The 20,804-nt window shown below is 42.9% G+C and overlaps 1 protein-coding gene across 1 annotated transcript in view; it reads left to right on the top strand.

Annotated features, from left to right (window-relative positions):
* The window catches only part of LOC143132186 (uncharacterized), a 78,175-nt gene that overhangs the window by 20,211 nt on the left and 37,160 nt on the right, over nucleotides 1-20,804 (top strand). The window contains exons 4-9 of the mRNA XM_076291546.1: nucleotides 10,962-11,138; nucleotides 11,874-12,056; nucleotides 12,665-12,835; nucleotides 16,578-16,754; nucleotides 17,490-17,672; nucleotides 18,281-18,451. Coding sequence (XP_076147661.1) covers nucleotides 10,962-11,138; nucleotides 11,874-12,056; nucleotides 12,665-12,835; nucleotides 16,578-16,754; nucleotides 17,490-17,672; nucleotides 18,281-18,451 — 1,062 coding nt within the window. The remainder of the gene's footprint in view (nucleotides 1-10,961; nucleotides 11,139-11,873; nucleotides 12,057-12,664; nucleotides 12,836-16,577; nucleotides 16,755-17,489; nucleotides 17,673-18,280; nucleotides 18,452-20,804) is intronic.

Raw genomic sequence — 20,804 nt, 5'->3', positions numbered from 1 at the left:
ACATTACCTCGATTTAGGCTACTTGGGTATGTCTTAAGGCTTGACTACATGGTGGTAACGAAAATCGAAATCGAAATTTGCTGTCTACATTATTGTCAGTGTTGGGTTAACGCAACTACGCAAATCAAAACAGTGGTGTGATAATTGAGCCAGTAGAGAAATAACTGTTCAGAATTAATCTGTAGCCTTGGTTTTTAACAGGCTACGCTATAGAGGCTTAGACAACTATCAGCGTGTTTCCATCAAAAATCCTAATGCGCATCTATATTTGATTCGCTAGAGGGGGGTGGATTAACTCTCGATGCGCATATGGTATAATGCGAATAAAGTTGATGGAAACGGTTTATTCGCATCGTGTGACGTAACCTTCAGAGAATCTCAGCAATCTCTGGCGCTTCCCTATAACATTAGGCAACTTGATGTGTTCTCTTGCTTGTTTCCGTAGAATAAAACAGAATACACGCATCGGTGCACAGCTGTTTTGCTGACGCTAAAGTTTTCGCCAACAACTCGATTGGCACACATCGCAAGTTTATACAACTAGTGCAGTGCCCGTTCAAACATGGCATTCCTGTAGAAAACCTGTAGCCCGATACATGCCCGTATGCCTGCTTTAACAATAGGATGATAGGGAAAAACATCATTCCAGCTAAGCATTTAATAATGTATACTGAATATCATAATATATTAGCCTATAATTATGTATTATTAAATGTGCAGTAAGAAGAATTTAGGCATGACTGCATGTGATTTCTACAGATCGGAATGGAATAACAAATGTTTTGAGTTAAGGCTATAGGCCTAGCTTATTGCATAGCCTAACTTTCCTGATAGTGAAGACAAGCCATTTTGTGATCGTTTGACATTTGCAACGATGTGACTCAAAAGCAGTGTTTGGTAGCATAAGTGACGTTTCTCTGTCTGCCACTTGTTGTCTAGCTGTGTGGCACGTCTTCTGAAACGTTACATTCGGGACCATTAGCCCATCGCTTGTTTCAATTTGGGACCTTGCAGTCGGAAATGTAGTTTGTTTATTCAAAGTATCACGTCCAATGTAGCCTGGGCTATTCAAAGCATCAGTTTATTGCACATACTTTTCATGTAATTTTGAATAGAACTACATACCCGTGTTTGTTGTCCTGTTGTTGCAAAATCCGCGTAATCATTTTATGCAAGTAAACATACAGGAAGTCTTTATTGTTGAGATCAGAGATGATAATCAAATATCTTGCATTTTAACCGTGATTTGGTGCTGCCAAATCTCCGCTTATCCTCTCTCTGGTCCTGCGCGCAGTTTTGTGTGAGAGGGTGGCTATGGTAGAGCGGAGAAAGCCAACGTGTGTTTCTTTTACCGATATATAACGATATATTTAGCTTTTCTTATCCAAACAATGTCAAACTATGCACTGCACTTACTCATGCCAGTAGCAAGACACCTGCCAAGTTTGAAATCGAACGGACCAACGACACGCAGACAGACAGACAGACATTCCTGCAATTTATGGATAGATAGATGCGATGCTTGTTTGTTGGGATAGGCATCCGACAACGAGTACTCAGGGCAACAGCCAGGTCTATCATTCGTCATAATTCTTCAAACCCTGACTTGTGAATCTAAAGGTCTCCACCCACTGTTGCTCAGTGAAGTAGAGCTATAATCGGTCTTTAAATTTAGGCCTGACAAGACCCGAGCCCCACAGAAATCAGCCCAAGCCCTGACCGAGCCCGAGACTGACAGCTTTTTAAAAGCCCGAACCCGTTTACAGCCCGACATTATTAAAATGTCCGCATGCACGCAGCTCTTTTGCCTTTTGTCAAGAATGAGTAACATTTGATATCATTTACTCATGACTAACGTAGCCTAGGCTACTTGGAAGTTGGAACAAAGAAATAAAATAGCCCAAGTCCTCTCAGCATTCTGAAGTTTGCGGGAACCCTCCCATACGCAGCCCCGACATTAAATAGTTCTTGCTCCAGCTTTTCAAACCCCTCGCCATTTACGATATTAAAAGGCCTAATGTCTTTACAGCGAAAGCTGACACACTTCTTCTCCGTAATCATTTGTTTCACCTTTGCAGGGTTTGATTTTGTTGCTGTAGCCTAACAAACAATGTGATCCTGATGGGCACTGACAGCTTTGATCAACATGCCTTATCAGCGACGAGTTCCCTGTCGTTCTACAGAATGTTGCATCCTTTGGATTTTACATAACCACTGGCTCATTATTCTCATTATGCACATGATCAAAACTTTTCCACACCTCAGACTTTGCTTTCTTTGCCGGTGCAACTAAAACGCCTGTCACAAGAGGCCAGCCTCTGTTTCACCTCCTAAGCATACATTTCTGCATCTTTCTCGCAGCTAACCGAAACGCATCACCTGACCGCTCATTTAGCCTACCGCGCAAGCCCGAGCCCAGCCCGAAGGCGCGTGAAATGATAGAAATGAAGCTCTACAGTGAAGTGCCAAATTTAGAAGAGTCATTTCCAGTGGAAGAACAAAATGCTGAATGAAGCCCAAAGATATGAAGGCATATCTGGCAAGTTGTTATTTTTTGAAGACGTACTGTAAATGGTTGGGCTATAGGCCTAGTTTGCAAGAAGGAAACATAAAGCGTGAGCATGCCACACTATCCACAGCTGTGGTAGCGGGGGTAGGAGGATTACTGTTAGCGCAGGATTTATATAAAATTATATAAACAGAAGGCCTGCCTCGAATGCAGGCTTTCCCAAAAAAAGGCCTGTGGTTTGCGCAGCCTACAGTAAGTAGGTCAGTGAGTTAGGAGTCCTCTAGACTTCTTTTAAGCTGTCTCAGAGGTGGAAAGTTGCGTTCGTTGGGGGCAGGGCCGAATTAACATATCATAGACCCTTGGGCCCCCCCTGCCCCCCAGCCAACGTGAATCTGGCGGTCAGTTAATAGGCCTATCTGTGAGGCCAAGCCTCACCAAATAGCCCGTTTGTTTACAACTAACATTACATTTAATGAAACTGCTTATGCTATGCCGAAATAGTTTCAACATTTAGAATATCAGTGTCGGGTGAATTAGGAAATGCCTTATGGCTGAAAGCTGCAGGGATCCCCCCCTGTCAAGCAATAACCATACAAAAAGTTAAAAACAGATGACATGATGCGCGTCACTGACATAATGCGCAAATAATATAGCCTAGATATTCCAATATATTCGAATACATGTGTTTATTTTAGAGGGGATATTCGAACGTCATTTTTGAGCAATTTTGACAGCCCTAGTCCACTGTAGGCTACGCCAATCGTCTATTAACACCTTCCACCTAACCCCGGTGAGTGGGGGTCGCTATAATGCGTGTGAAATAGCACCATTGAGTAGCCTATGCGAAATAGCCTTAAAATCGTTCCGGTGTTGTGTGCCTTCTGGTTTCTCCACCTACTGGTTTCCTTGTGCGTGCATGCGCTGCAGCAGGTGTCAGACATTCACAAACAAGTTGTTTTAGGCGGTGAGCCATGAGCGCTCGGCTACATTACAGCCACTCGGACAAAAGACATGTAAAAAAATATATGTTTTGAAAACTAGCATTAAACTGGATTCGATCCCGCAAAAGCAACACACGCGTGACTCTCTCCATCCTGATTCCCTACTCTTTGAGCCAACTAATATGTTACGCGAATCAATTAACTATTGTAGGCTACCATTAATTAATAACGTAGGAAACACCCAGGTAACATGTTGTCCAGGCTATCTGAAACAAGGGGTTGCCTCTCATCTACAACAACTGGTTACCTTGGGCTGCTACAGTCGTCAGTGCACTGTGCACAGTAGGCCTATGCTCTTTGTGGTTGATCAACTAAAAATAAAAGATGTATTTGGTGATGACGTTATTGTAGGCCTAGTAGACCTAAATTCTGAGAAATTAAAGGGTACGAGAAACGATCTACATAGCGCACAGTGTTGCGCGGTCTGCCCGAAATTAGCATCAATACAGTAAAGCATCAATACAGTAAAGTCAACAGTAAAGAAGCTGAAGACGCGAGTTAAAATAATAAAGACACCCCTTCAGGAAAAGCGATATAGGCTATGGGAAATATTGGGAAAGGTTTTTAAAGAAGATGACAGTAGTACAAGTTATGGTCTATGTAGGCCTACTTCTTCCGAAGCCATTTAAAAGTATGACAGCCAAAACGGGCAGCCTGCAGGAATAAATCTACCGGTATGTATAGGTTCGCGCATGCATAAAAGTTACCTTAGTTCGTTGTGTTTGTGACTTTAAACAGTGGATGTGCTTTGTGCTTCATTCAGCATTATAAACCAGTTCTTACGCTAACGTTTTGACCAGCAATGTATCTCAGTCTTGCCTATACCTTGCCTCACCATTTCTGTTTTCGAAAGAAAGATGTATGTCCATGGCCTTCAAATCGTATCCTATAGTGTTCTAATCCTTGGTGGTTGCGTGCGTGCTTGCACTCTTATTCTCATTCTCTCTCCTGCGCAAACATTATGTCCTGCATGTCTACTGCGTGTAGTTCTACTGCATAAAGTTTCGCAAATAAATTAGTTTGTTTTACAGAAATGGCCTACTGTCACACTGCATGCAGGCTATAACCAAAAGCACACATTTTGTAAATAAGCGGGTCGGATCGCGGGTCGGGTATAATGTTGTCCTAATTAATATTCGCGGTCCGAGTTGCGGTCGGGTTGATTAAAATATCGGGCGACCGCGAGCCGCTTGTGACCAAACCCGCGCAACACTGCACCAGACCGCAATGTCTTCAAGGGTTGAATGAAGGGAGTTTGCAAAAAATAGTGTATTTTTCAAGTCAATAAACATTCTTAATTTTCGAATGTATTTGTCAGGGAACATCTGACTTTTAAAAACCATAGGCCTGGTAGTCGCTCAGACAAGGAGTTATAAGATAAAGGCAATACCATTTGTGTCACCTAATGCAGTTCAGTGAATTAGCAAGATACCATCAGAAGCCAAAAAACATAAAGCACCTGTTGCCGCGCGCGCGCGCTCTCTCCCCTGCGCATGAAGCTGTCTGCGTGTTGTAGGCTAGATTTGCGTGAGTTCTTTCTATCTGCCTTACTTTTGTGAGTTGCGACCACCTAGGCTATGTTATAGACGTTCTATGAGGTACCAGTGTTTAGCTGTGTCACAAAACAATAAGCTTTGTCAGACTTACTTATTACTTTTATAAAGATATTCAGGGCTATATACATTTTAAACATTCGGGGCTGAAGACCCGACAAAGCCTTGCGTTAATTCTTCAGATGGGAAGTGTCAGGAATTTTCATACGAGAGACGTTCTCATTGTTGGTTAGTATAGGGAATTGACAGCAACATATCCAATCACATGAGAGATGCTGAATTTAACATAAACTGCGATGTTTGATTTTAAATTAATATAAATTTAGCCGGGACTGTAAGCTGGCACACGTGGGTGCTCGATGTTTTCAGTGGGTGCCCGAGAGACGGAGCACCCACGGTATCGGCGCCTATGACAAGCGTATCTCGCGGTTGCATCCATTACAAACAAACATGCAATGTGAACGTCTGGGATTGGGAAGAGCACTAAATGCTCTGAATAAGCACGAAGTCAAACCTTTAAATGAAACACTTTAATAATCAAAAAAATAAACCGCTAATGAAGTAAACTTGTGACCATCAAAAATCGTTTATCGCCTGTAACTCCGTGATAACAGGACGTAACAGGAAGGCATTTGGCTGAGCAACGGAGGTTAATATGCTCTATATTTTGTCCAAATGATGTCTGTCTATCATCGTTGCACTCGGAGAAAACCAGAATGTTTAATTTGTCCTGCGTTTCTTCTACAGCTGCAAACGGGATTCACTCGCAGTTAACCAAATATTTCTTTATTAGGGCAGGGCAGGCATATTTCTGGCTATTAAATTATTTCTAAACCAGTCTGCTGAAGTCTGTAGTAAAGTCTGTGTAGGGTTTTCCAGGCTCCATTTCTTTTTACGAGACACCCTGCTCACTTGAGCCATCTACCGGTTGTTTGGGTTGTTGCAGCGTCTCACTGGGAAAATACAAATTAAAGTTGCGTGACACCGCGTGATCCCACGCGCGGACCGCGAGTGAAGCTGGCCAAGTCGAAGCACTGCCCACTGTAGGTTATGCCGATTTCAATCGTCCCTTTATCTTAGAGACGGATGCAAGACATGCAGGATTGAGGACAGTTCTGTCACAGGAGAAGGATGGGTTACGGCGACCGCTAGCCTGGCTTGCGGCCAAGTGAGAGGAACATGTCAAATTATAGTGCCATGAAACTCAAACTCCTTGCAGTTAAGTGTGGCAATCACAGAAAAAAATTGCAAGTATCTCCTGGGCAACAAGTTCACCGTGTACACTGACAACAATCCCGTCCAATACCTGCAGTCAGCGAAACTGGGCGCTCTGGAACATTGCTGGGTTTCTCAGCTTGCCCTCTTCATTACAACATCAAATATCGTCCTGGGACAGCTAATCGCAATGCCAATACCCTTTCTAGGCTTCCCACAAGCCCCACTAACACTTTGTGAAAGCAGTGGTCCCAGATACAGGAAGTGGTTGGGATCTTGTACCGAGCAATCCAGGCTCCTCCTTCCAGGGATCCAGTGCTGCAGCTTTTACAGCCAAAGGTGTTGCGAGTCAAAGTGCTCACTAGCCTACACAACAACCATGGCCAAAAAAGGGGTGTTTGAGTGTGAGCACTGTGTGGTTGCTAAAGCAAGACAACCCAAGCCAGAACCTTCTTGTGAAATCTGTTAGCCACTAAGCCTTTGTAGATAATATCCATTGACTTTACTCTCTTGGATTGGGCTAGCACAGGACAAGGGAATGTTCTGGTAGTCACAGATGTTTTCTCAAAGTTTACCCAGGCCTTTCCCACCCCTGATCAGAGAGCCTCCACCGTAGCTAAGATTCTAACTGAGAGATGGTTCTATGTGTATGGCGTGCCAAGGAGAATCCACTCTGATCAGGGGCGCAGCTTTGAGGGGGAGATGTTGAAGCACCTGTGTGACATCTACAGCATAACAAAGACTAGAACCACCACTTATCATCCAGAGGGGAACGGTCAATGTGAACATTTCAACAGGACACTTCATGACTTGCTCAGGGACCTTACCCCCTGAAAAGAAGTGTAAATGGCCCCAGTTGCTCCCTCAGCTCCTGTTAGCCTATAATACCACCGTGTACCAGTCCACACAGCACTCCCCATACAAGCTGAGGTTCGGTCAGAAGCCACAGTTACCAGTCGACCACCTACTTGGAAATACTGGAGGTGACCACAGGGAAAGTCCACCGACTGATAGGGTTGTGCAACATCAAGAGTACCTGACTTCTGTCTATGCTAGTGCTAGGAGACACTTAGAAGAGGCTGTGGCATATCGTACTGTAGGCTTGGTGGTCCTGACACGGTACCCATATTACCACCTAGCACTCTAGTCTTTTTCTAGTGGGCGGTGCTAGTGTAGTGGTTAAAGAGCTGTGCTAGCGTGCAGTATCCTGAAAGTTGTTGGTTCAATTCCCGGCTTTCACTGTTATGCCCTTGAGCAAGGCACTTAACCCCAAGTTGCTCTGGGGACAATGTGATCCCTTGTAATATAGCTGACATACAGTATGTAAGTGACTTTGGTCAAGAAGTGTCTGCTAAATGTAATGTACATTCAATTTAATTTATTGTGCTTATAGAGCGCAAAAACATTACACATGTATCATGGCGCTGTACAGAATGTAGGCAATCAGAGAAAAAAGAAAAGAAAGGAAGAAAAGGAAGAAAATGTACATGTAAACTCTTTTGCAAGAACCATTGTCACGGTCGCCACAAAATCCAGGATACATGGGTGTCTACCAAGTATGAAATCGCGGAGTGTCTGGATGGAATTGGCACACACTATAAGATCAGGCCGTATGGGGAAGAGGGCCCCCTTAAGACCATGCATTGATCCGAGCTTAAACCTGTTCCCACCGGTCAAGATTCATCCAGCCCACCAGCACTGGCTGCTCCACAGCCTCATGGGGGTATCGGGAGGGAGCCAGGCCTCGGTAACCCTGCAGTTGGAGACCCGTTGAGGGTATCCATAGTCCACACCAGGACTAGTGCTTAGTATCACAGTGACCAATGTGGTGTTAACTTTAGCCTTGACCAACTGCCCTAGGCTCATATGGAGGGCGTACCAGATGTCCAACCCCCCACAAACAGCGCCAGCCACCTGGCAGTGGCACCATTTAGCACAGACACTTTGGAAGAACCAGAGCTGGCCCGTGAGCTGCAAGTATAGCAGCAGGTGAAGATTTTCCAATCGTGTACCCCCTGGAGGAGTTGGGTCTGAACCCTGATCCGGTTCTATCCCTCCGACATTCCACTCATAATACTGCCGGACAGCATTCAAACCCCTTCCACCTCCCACAGTTTGTTTCACATGAGTTCTCTGCCAGTGTAGCAGAAGTAAATATTCTCCCCGTTCCCTTCAGGCCTTGGCAGTAGATAGATATGCTACCAGGACGGTGAACTTTAAAGCCAGGTGTGTATGTGGAAAGGCTGACCTGCAGCGCTGGCGCACACGCCCACCCGTGGGTGGTGATCATATACGTAACTTCCTCTCTGGGAGAACAATGCCGGTCATTTGAATTGTTTGGCGCATGGGTGTTTGTGGTTGTTGTTGTTGGAAGAACATGGCTTTATTCTTAATTCTAAGACTTCATTGCTTCTCTCGCACGCCCAGCCTGTTGGTTGTGGATAACCCGTTGCTTTTAAAGAGAGCAAATGCACATGGTTTAGTGTCTGAGCAATGTTTTCCCTTGAGTTATTTGTTTTTCTATTAGTTCAGGCTGTGAGAGGGCCATCCGTGGTTTGTCTGTTTGTTTGTACCTTATATTATTTTGTTTGTTAATTTGCCTACTGTTACTCAACTACCCATGCCTATGACACCTAGCGGTGTACTGTGTTGCCTGTACTATTATAGATTATTTCCAAGACAAATTTCTCTTCAGGTAAACAATAGAATGACAATGCAGGTCAAGGAAAGCATCAAGAAAAGCAAAGATTAAGAAATCGTTTTTGACATAGGCAACAAGGGTGGGGGTGTTTTTACACTTTTCAGACACTCAAAGTTTGAAAACTATGGATATTGTTTTAGAACTAAGAACCTTTCTACATTATCTGGGGGTTTTGTGTGCAAAAAGTGGAATTAATTGTCAAAAAATAATAATCGCTTATTTTAAAACATACAGATAAAAACACTAAAGATGGACAGGGTGGCCGCGGGTCCTTAAAAAGTCTTAAAAAGTCTTAAATCACTTTTCCTAAAAATAAGGCCTCAAAAAGTATTAAATTGTCTTAAATTCAGATTGGATGGGTCTTAAATATTTGTTTAGTCATGTTACCGCGAAAATACAGGCAATCTGTTCTGCCAGGTCGAATATTCTCGGTATGCGCTGCGTTGTCTATGGTTAGGTCAGAGCCCGTTTGTCTACTGCGCAGTTTTTAATGACGTGAAGTAGGCCTAACGGCAATATAGGCCTACCTCCAGTGGTTGATAGCCACTTGCCTACATCAGCGTTTCTCAAACTACAAGGACTGCTGGTCCGCGGAGCCGCGGAGTATATGTTTATACTTATATTTACCATTTCTGCTGTAAGTGCATGTTGTGTGTGATGTCTGTATGCTACTGAGACCTTGAATTTCCCCTTGGGGATCAATAAAGTATCTATCTATCTATCTATCTATCCTTAAACTACTGTAATTATATTTTACATTAGTAAAGCGGTCCTCTGATATGCATATTTTCACAGACTTTGACTGCTTCGAAGTGCATGTATAACAAAATAATGATAGATAATAATTGTGATACTGTAATGATAATCATAAGGATATTTTATGTACCCATATAGATAGATTTATGGACCCATCCTTAGACTGGGGGGGGGGGGGGGTGGTGGTTCATCTTGGTGTGCCCTATGACCCCAAAGTCTGCCATGTCCTTAGACTCTATATTAGCAAAATTGTCAGGGAATCAAGAGCAGATCCAGTCAAACTCGCAGAGAACAAATTTATTTAACAATAATTCAGACGGCAGGCAAAAACACAGTCCAGGAACAGGCAGAGTTCATAGGCAGACAGGCAGTCAGGTACAGGCAAACAATCCAGACAGGGCAGGCAGAGTACTTGGTCAGAGACAGGCAGAGTTCACAGGCAAACAATCCAAAACAACAGGCAAAGGGCTTGGTCAAAAACAGGCAGGGTCCAGAACTGGAGAAAAGTTAGTCTTTCTACTCACAAAATAAGTCAGGGAACAAACAGCATAAACTGTGACGATCCGACAAACTAAACTAAAAAAAGGCAGGGTTTAAATACCCAAACTGATTGACACAATAAGGGACAAGTGAACAGACAAAATGGAGGGAAAAGAACAAAGACAGGAAGTTGCCCAAATAAGGTTATGGGCGTGGAACTGGGCACATGACAGCACATGGCTTGATCAACAAAACAAAGAACTGTCATCACATTGACAGGTAGGGGGAGACAAAAAATAAAATCCAGGTGAGGATCCTGACAAAAATATGCAAAAAAAATCAATTTTTACATGAAAATCCAGCGGGAGCCTATTTTCCAAACACAGCGTACTGTTCTACCTCTGAAATTTCAGAAATAGAGTTTATCCACCTCTTATGAGAGTTTATCCACCTCTCAAAAGAGTTTATTCACCCTCACCATCACACTGTATTATCCACATTCACAATATGTACACTGTAGGAACCATTTAATACCACTGGTATCGCTATAAACATTGGACAATATCCTCCAACATCATCAAACATGTTCTGCATGCCTTTTTTAAAACTCTGATACCGTATGGCACAGTACAGCTCACAGAATTCATAGTTTACCCACCTCTTATTTTACTACTACATCCCTGATGATGTGATGTGTTCTCTTTACAATACATTTGAGCTCCTCTAACATGCTATTTTCCTTTTAGGCTCAATAATTGTGGTCTAACTGAGCAAAACTGTTCAGTTCTAGCCACGATCCTCAGCTCAGAGTCTTCTAATCTCACCCATCTGGACCTGAGTCACAATAATCTACTAGGAGATCCTGGAGTGAAGCAGCTGTCTGATGGGCTGAAGAGTCCCCACTGTAAACTGGAGATACTGAGGTGAGTGAGAGATAGTGAATGTGCCCTCCCATAATCTGGTCCCTCTTAAGAATCCTACAGGACTAAAGAATGGAATCTTATAACAGAGATGCCTTCAAATCATGTGACCAGAGGTGAACATTCACAGAAAACATGTTTCCTTTGAACTGTTAAATTGGAACCATTTTGTGAAACCCTTCATCAGACTGTTTGCGAGTGTTGACGTTTGCGACAAACTTAAGACAATATAAAACTATTTGCAAAAGTTTGTGAACATTCACCTTTGTTTGTGAATTTCAAAACACCTCAGAACGACAGGATATATCAATATTTGTGAGAGTTTAAGAAGTAATTGGGTCTTCATCTTCATAAGAGTGTTATGACACTGGCATGAACGTGTCATAAACATTATAAACAAGTCATAAACGTGTATAACATAATGCTTCTGTCACTCGCTTCTGTCAAGGGTTAGGGTTATGACAGTGTCATGTCCCTCTTATGTAGTTGCCAGTAATTGTTCTCCTCTGTTGGTGGAGGAAACATGGAATGTAACACAAAAATGACAAGAATGTCTTACTATTTTTGGACTATGTAATGTTATTCATATTCTGAATGATTTTATAATGTTTTTTAATTGTTATTCTTTAGAATTACCAACATTAGATACATTATTCGAAGACGATTGAGTAGTAATTTTCACATGAAATGCTAAAAACAATGACAGACAATATAAATAGACTCTTCTTTTCTCTCTAGACTTTCAGACTGTAGTATAACAGGAGATGGATATGCAGCTCTGGCCTCAGCTCTGAAATCAAATCCCTCACATCTGGTGGAGCTTGACCTAAAAGGAAACAATCCTGGAGAATCTGGAGTGGAGCTGCTCACTGATTTCTATAATTTACTTAATGATTCAAAATTTAAACTTCAGACTCTGAGGTGAGAAATCTTCTGAAAAGATTTGTACTGTAAGTAAGGGGTATAATGCCTTGAGACCCTGGAGGGAAGCTGCTCACTGAATTAATTATCCAGTCTACAAACTAGAGAAACTCAGGTAATAATCGGGCAGCCATGGCCTACTGGTTAGCGCTTCAGACTTGTAACCGGAGGGTTGCCGGTTCGAACCCCGACCAGTAGGCGCGGCTGAAGTGCCCTTGAGCAAGGCACCTAACCCCTCACTGCTCCCCGAGCGCCGCTGTTGTTGCAGACAGCTCACTGCGCCGGGATTAGTGTGTGCTTCACCTCACTGTGTGTTCACTGTGTGCTGAGTGTGTTTCACTAATTCACGGAATTGGATAAATGCAGAGACCAAATTTCCCTCACGGGATCAAAAGAGTATATATACTTATACTTACTTATACTTAATCCCATAGACATAGCAGTGAAGCAGTGAAGCAGCTCACTAATTTACTATATGTATGGAGATCTGCATCGTAAACTGAACTGACACTTGAGAAAATTTAACAAACAAAAACCTCACTCACATACTCATGTGAGTGAATGCAAAATATAAAATGGTGATGACCATTTGTCCTCTCTCTTTACAGGTTGTTGAAGAGTAAAGATGCAGAGGAAGTCTTTGCGTATCTGACTTCAGTAGGAATAAACCCCTTACTCCAGACAGAGCTGGATCTGGATGGGAAGAAACAAGGAGGCTCAAGAGTGAAGCAGCTTTCTGCTCTTCTGGAAGATTCACACTGCAGACTGCAGAAACTGACGTGAGTGTCACCATGTTCTTCATTTAACTGCATCCTAATAATGAGGAATACTCTGGGTTTCTCTGACTGATAGGGTTGTGCAACATCAAGAGTACCTGACTTCTGTCTATGCTAGTGCTAGGAGACACTTAGAAGAGGCTGTGGCATATCGTACTGTAGGCTTGGTGGTCCTGACACGGTACCCATATTACCACCTAGCACTCTAGTCTTTTTCTAGTGGGCGGTGCTAGTGTAGTGGTTAAAGAGCTGTGCTAGCGTGCAGTATCCTGAAAGTTGTTGGTTCAATTCCCGGCTTTCACTGTTATGCCCTTGAGCAAGGCACTTAACCCCAAGTTGCTCTGGGGACAATGTGATCCCTTGTAATATAGCTGACATACAGTATGTAAGTGACTTTGGTCAAGAAGTGTCTGCTAAATGTAATGTACATTCAATTTAATTTATTGTGCTTATAGAGCGCAAAAACATTACACATGTATCATGGCGCTGTACAGAATGTAGGCAATCAGAGAAAAAAGAAAAGAAAGGAAGAAAAGGAAGAAAATGTACATGTAAACTCTTTTGCAAGAACCATTGTCACGGTCGCCACAAAATCCAGGATACATGGGCGTCTACCAAGTATGAAATCGCGGAGTGTCTGGATGGAATTGGCACACACTATAAGATCAGGCCGTATGGGGAAGAGGGCCCCCTTAAGACCATGCATTGATCCGAGCTTAAACCTGTTCCCACCGGTCAAGATTCATCCAGCCCACCAGCACTGGCTGCTCCACAGCCTCATGGGGGTATCGGGAGGGAGCCAGGCCTCGGTAACCCTGCAGTTGGAGACCCGTTGAGGGTATCCATAGTCCACACCAGGACTAGTGCTTAGTATCACAGTGACCAATGTGGTGTTAACTTTAGCCTTGACCAACTGCCCTAGGCTCATATGGAGGGCGTACCAGATGTCCAACCCCCCACAAACAGCGCCAGCCACCTGGCAGTGGCACCATTTAGCACAGACACTTTGGAAGAACCAGAGCTGGCCCGTGAGCTGCAAGTATAGCAGCAGGTGAAGATTTTCCAATCGTGTACCCCCTGGAGGAGTTGGGTCTGAACCCTGATCCGGTTCTATCCCTCCGACATTCCACTCATAATACTGCCGGACAGCATTCAAACCCCTTCCACCTCCCACAGTTTGTTTCACATGAGTTCTCTGCCAGTGTAGCAGAAGTAAATATTCTCCCCGTTCCCTTCAGGCCTTGGCAGTAGATAGATATGCTACCAGGACGGTGAACTTTAAAGCCAGGTGTGTATGTGGAAAGGCTGACCTGCAGCGCTGGCGCACACGCCCACCCGTGGGTGGTGATCATATACGTAACTTCCTCTCTGGGAGAACAATGCCGGTCATTTGAATTGTTTGGCGCATGGGTGTTTGTGGTTGTTGTTGTTGGAAGAACATGGCTTTATTCTTAATTCTAAGACTTCATTGCTTCTCTCGCACGCCCAGCCTGTTGGTTGTGGATAACCCGTTGCTTTTAAAGAGAGCAAATGCACATGGTTTAGTGTCTGAGCAATGTTTTCCCTTGAGTTATTTGTTTTTCTATTAGTTCAGGCTGTGAGAGGGCCATCCGTGGTTTGTCTGTTTGTTTGTACCTTATATTATTTTGTTTGTTAATTTGCCTACTGTTACTCAACTACCCATGCCTATGACACCTAGCGGTGTACTGTGTTGCCTGTACTATTATAGATTATTTCCAAGACAAATTTCTCTTCAGGTAAACAATAGAATGACAATGCAGGTCAAGGAAAGCATCAAGAAAAGCAAAGATTAAGAAATCGTTTTTGACATAGGCAACAAGGGTGGGGGTGTTTTTACACTTTTCAGACACTCAAAGTTTGAAAACTATGGATATTGTTTTAGAACTAAGAACCTTTCTACATTATCTGGGGGTTTTGTGTGCAAAAAGTGGAATTAATTGTCAAAAAATAATAATCGCTTATTTTAAAACATACAGATAAAAACACTAAAGATGGACAGGGTGGCCGCGGGTCCTTAAAAAGTCTTAAAAAGTCTTAAATCACTTTTCCTAAAAATAAGGCCTCAAAAAGTATTAAATTGTCTTAAATTCAGATTGGATGGGTCTTAAATATTTGTTTAGTCATGTTACCGCGAAAATACAGGCAATCTGTTCTGCCAGGTCGAATATTCTCGGTATGCGCTGCGTTGTCTATGGTTAGGTCAGAGCCCGTTTGTCTACTGCGCAGTTTTTAATGACGTGAAGTAGGCCTAACGGCAATATAGGCCTACCTCCAGTGGTTGATAGCCACTTGCCTACATCAGCGTTTCTCAAACTACAAGGACTGCTGGTCCGCGGAGCCGCGGAGTATATGTTTATACTTATATTTACCATTTCTGCTGTAAGTGCATGTTGTGTGTGATGTCTGTATGCTACTGAGACCTTGAATTTCCCCTTGGGGATCAATAAAGTATCTATCTATCTATCTATCTATCCTTAAACTACTGTAATTATATTTTACATTAGTAAAGCGGTCCTCTGATATGCATATTTTCACAGACTTTGACTGCTTCGAAGTGCATGTATAACAAAATAATGATAGATAATAATTGTGATACTGTAATGATAATCATAAGGATATTTTATGTACCCATATAGATAGATTTATGGACCCATCCTTAGACTGGGGGGGGGGGGGGGTGGTGGTTCATCTTGGTGTGCCCTATGACCCCAAAGTCTGCCATGTCCTTAGACTCTATATTAGCAAAATTGTCAGGGAATCAAGAGCAGATCCAGTCAAACTCGCAGAGAACAAATTTATTTAACAATAATTCAGACGGCAGGCAAAAACACAGTCCAGGAACAGGCAGAGTTCATAGGCAGACAGGCAGTCAGGTACAGGCAAACAATCCAGACAGGGCAGGCAGAGTACTTGGTCAGAGACAGGCAGAGTTCACAGGCAAACAATCCAAAACAACAGGCAAAGGGCTTGGTCAAAAACAGGCAGGGTCCAGAACTGGAGAAAAGTTAGTCTTTCTACTCACAAAATAAGTCAGGGAACAAACAGCATAAACTGTGACGATCCGACAAACTAAACTAAAAAAAGGCAGGGTTTAAATACCCAAACTGATTGACACAATAAGGGACAAGTGAACAGACAAAATGGAGGGAAAAGAACAAAGACAGGAAGTTGCCCAAATAAGGTTATGGGCGTGGAACTGGGCACATGACAGCACATGGCTTGATCAACAAAACAAAGAACTGTCATCACATTGACAGGTAGGGGGAGACAAAAAATAAAATCCAGGTGAGGATCCTGACAAAAATATGCAAAAAAAATCAATTTTTACATGAAAATCCAGCGGGAGCCTATTTTCCAAACACAGCGTACTGTTCTACCTCTGAAATTTCAGAAATAGAGTTTATCCACCTCTTATGAGAGTTTATCCACCTCTCAAAAGAGTTTATTCACCCTCACCATCACACTGTATTATCCACATTCACAATATGTACACTGTAGGAACCATTTAATACCACTGGTATCGCTATAAACATTGGACAATATCCTCCAACATCATCAAACATGTTCTGCATGCCTTTTTTAAAACTCTGATACCGTATGGCACAGTACAGCTCACAGAATTCATAGTTTACCCACCTCTTATTTTACTACTACATCCCTGATGATGTGATGTGTTCTCTTTACAATACATTTGAGCTCCTCTAACATGCTATTTTCCTTTTAGGCTCAATAATTGTGGTCTAACTGAGCAAAACTGTTCAGTTCTAGCCACGATCCTCAGCTCAGAGTCTTCTAATCTCACCCATCTGGACCTGAGTCACAATAATCTACTAGGAGATCCTGGAGTGAAGCAGCTGTCTGATGGGCTGAAGAGTCCCCACTGTAAACTGGAGATACTGAGGTGAGTGAGAGATAGTGAATGTGCCCTCCCATAATCTGGTCCCTCTTAAGAATCCTACAGGACTAAAGAATGGAATCTTATAACAGAGATGCCTTCAAATCATGTGACCAGAGGTGAACATTCACAGAAAACATGTTTCCTTTGAACTGTTAAATTGGAACCATTTTGTGAAACCCTTCATCAGACTGTTTGCGAGTGTTGACGTTTGCGACAAACTTAAGACAATATAAAACTATTTGCAAAAGTTTGTGAACATTCACCTTTGTTTGTGAATTTCAAAACACCTCAGAACGACAGGATATATCAATATTTGTGAGAGTTTAAGAAGTAATTGGGTCTTCATCTTCATAAGAGTGTTATGACACTGGCATGAACGTGTCATAAACATTATAAACAAGTCATAAACGTGTATAACATAATGCTTCTGTCACTCGCTTCTGTCAAGGGTTAGGGTTATGACAGTGTCATGTCCCTCTTATGTAGTTGCCAGTAATTGTTCTCCTCTGTTGGTGGAGGAAACATGGAATGTAACACAAAAATGACAAGAATGTCTTACTATTTTTGGACTATGTAATGTTATTCATATTCTGAATGATTTTATAATGTTTTTTAATTGTTATTCTTTAGAATTACCAACATTAGATACATTATTCGAAGACGATTGAGTAGTAATTTTCACATGAAATGCTAAAAACAATGACAGACAATATAAATAGACTCTTCTTTTCTCTCTAGACTTTCAGACTGTAGTATAACAGGAGATGGATATGCAGCTCTGGCCTCAGCTCTGAAATCAAATCCCTCACATCTGGTGGAGCTTGACCTAAAAGGAAACAATCCTGGAGAATCTGGAGTGGAGCTGCTCACTGATTTCTATAATTTACTTAATGATTCAAAATTTAAACTTCAGACTCTGAGGTGAGAAATCTTCTGAAAAGATTTGTACTGTAAGTAAGGGGTATAATGCCTTGAGACCCTGGAGGGAAGCTGCTCACTGAATTAATTATCCAGTCTACAAACTAGAGAAACTCAGGTAATAATCGGGCAGCCATGGCCTACTGGTTAGCGCTTCAGACTTGTAACCGGAGGGTTGCCGGTTCGAACCCCGACCAGTAGGCGCGGCTGAAGTGCCCTTGAGCAAGGCACCTAACCCCTCACTGCTCCCCGAGCGCCGCTGTTGTTGCAGACAGCTCACTGCGCCGGGATTAGTGTGTGCTTCACCTCACTGTGTGTTCACTGTGTGCTGAGTGTGTTTCACTAATTCACGGAATTGGATAAATGCAGAGACCAAATTTCCCTCACGGGATCAAAAGAGTATATATACTTATACTTACTTATACTTAATCCCATAGACATAGCAGTGAAGCAGTGAAGCAGCTCACTAATTTACTATATGTATGGAGATCTGCATCGTAAACTGAACTGACACTTGAGAAAATTTAACAAACAAAAACCTCACTCACATACTCATGTGAGTGAATGCAAAATATAAAATGGTGATGACCATTTGTCCTCTCTCTTTACAGGTTGTTGAAGAGTAAAGATGCAGAGGAAGTCTTTGCGTATCTGACTTCAGTAGGAATAAACCCCTTACTCCAGACAGAGCTGGATCTGGATGGGAAGAAACAAGGAGGCTCAAGAGTGAAGCAGCTTTCTGCTCTTCTGGAAGATTCACACTGCAGACTGCAGAAACTGACGTGAGTGTCACCATGTTCTTCATTTAACTGCATCCTAATAATGAGGAATACTCTGGGTTTCTCTGACTGATAGGGTTGTGCAACATCAAGAGTACCTGACTTCTGTCTATGCTAGTGCTAGGAGACACTTAGAAGAGGCTGTGGCATATCGTACTGTAGGCTTGGTGGTCCTGACACGGTACCCATATTACCACCTAGCACTCTAGTCTTTTTCTAGTGGGCGGTGCTAGTGTAGTGGTTAAAGAGCTGTGCTAGCGTGCAGTATCCTGAAAGTTGTTGGTTCAATTCCCGGCTTTCACTGTTATGCCCTTGAGCAAGGCACTTAACCCCAAGTTGCTCTGGGGACAATGTGATCCCTTGTAATATAGCTGACATACAGTATGTAAGTGACTTTGGTCAAGAAGTGTCTGCTAAATGTAATGTACATTCAATTTAATTTATTGTGCTTATAGAGCGCAAAAACATTACACATGTATCATGGCGCTGTACAGAATGTAGGCAATCAGAGAAAAAAGAAAAGAAAGGAAGAAAAGGAAGAAAATGTACATGTAAACTCTTTTGCAAGAACCATTGTCACGGTCGCCACAAAATCCAGGATACATGGGCGTCTACCAAGTATGAAATCGCGGAGTGTCTGGATGGAATTGGCACACACTATAAGATCAGGCCGTATGGGGAAGAGGGCCCCCTTAAGACCATGCATTGATCCGAGCTTAAACCTGTTCCCACCGGTCAAGATTCATCCAGCCCACCAGCACTGGCTGCTCCACAGCCTCATGGGGGTATCGGGAGGGAGCCAGGCCTCGGTAACCCTGCAGTTGGAGACCCGTTGAGGGTATCCATAGTCCACACCAGGACTAGTGCTTAGTATCACAGTGACCAATGTGGTGTTAACTTTAGCCTTGACCAACTGCCCTAGGCTCATATGGAGGGCGTACCAGATGTCCAACCCCCCACAAACAGCGCCAGCCACCTGGCAGTGGCACCATTTAGCACAGACACTTTGGAAGAACCAGAGCTGGCCCGTGAGCTGCAAGTATAGCAGCAGGTGAAGATTTTCCAATCGTGTACCCCCTGGAGGAGTTGGGTCTGAACCCTGATCCGGTTCTATCCCTCCGACATTCCACTCATAATACTGCCGGACAGCATTCAAACCCCTTCCACCTCCCACAGTTTGTTTCACATGAGTTCTCTGCCAGTGTAGCAGAAGTAAATATTCTCCCCGTTCCCTTCAGGCCTTGGCAGTAGATAGATATGCTACCAGGACGGTGAACTTTAAAGCCAGGTGTGTATGTGGAAAGGCTGACCTGCAGCGCTGGCGCACACGCCCACCCGTGGGTGGTGATCATATACGTAACTTCCTCTCTGGGAGAACAATGCCGGTCATTTGAATTGTTTGGCGCATGGGTGTTTGTGGTTGTTGTTGTTGGAAGAACATGGCTTTATTCTTAATTCTAAGACTTCATTGCTTCTCTCGCACGCCCAGCCTGTTGGTTGTGGATAACCCGTTGCTTTTAAAGAGAGCAAATGCACATGGTTTAGTGTCTGAGCAATGTTTTCCCTTGAGTTATTTGTTTTTCTATTAGTTCAGGCTGTGAGAGGGCCATCCGTGGTTTGTCTGTTTGTTTGTACCTTATATTATTTTGTTTGTTAATTTGCCTACTGTTACTCAACTACCCATGCCTATGACACCTAGCGGTGTACTGTGTTGCCTGTACTATTATAGATTATTTCCAAGACAAATTTCTCTTCAGGTAAACAATAGAATGACAATGCAGGTCAAGGAAAGCATCAAGAAAAGCAAAGATTAAGAAATCGTTTTTGACATAGGCAACAAGGGTGGGGGTGTTTTTACACTTTTCAGACACTCAAAGTTTGAAAACTATGGATATTGTTTTAGAACTAAGAACCTTTCTACATTATCTGGGGGTTTTGTGTGCAAAAAGTGGAATTAATTGTCAAAAAATAATAATCGCTTATTTTAAAACATACAGATAAAAACACTAAAGATGGACAGGGTGGCCGCGGGTCCTTAAAAAGTCTTAAAAAGTCTTAAATCACTTTTCCTAAAAATAAGGCCTCAAAAAGTATTAAATTGTCTTAAATTCAGATTGGATGGGTCTTAAATATTTGTTTAGTCATGTTACCGCGAAAATACAGGCAATCTGTTCTGCCAGGTCGAATATTCTCGGTATGCGCTGCGTTGTCTATGGTTAGGTCAGAGCCCGTTTGTCTACTGCGCAGTTTTTAATGACGTGAAGTAGGCCTAACGGCAATATAGGCCTACCTCCAGTGGTTGATAGCCACTTGCCTACATCAGCGTTTCTCAAACTACAAGGACTGCTGGTCCGCG

This window comes from Alosa pseudoharengus, unplaced genomic scaffold (genome assembly GCF_046254945.1).
Source record: "Alosa pseudoharengus isolate Yale_2024_CS ecotype anadromous, Long Island Sound unplaced genomic scaffold, YU_APseudo_1.1 YU_APseudo_1.1_scf_19, whole genome shotgun sequence".
NCBI classification, from domain to species: domain Eukaryota; kingdom Metazoa; phylum Chordata; class Actinopteri; order Clupeiformes; family Clupeidae; genus Alosa; species Alosa pseudoharengus.
This window is presented reverse-complemented; position numbering and strand designations above follow the sequence as displayed.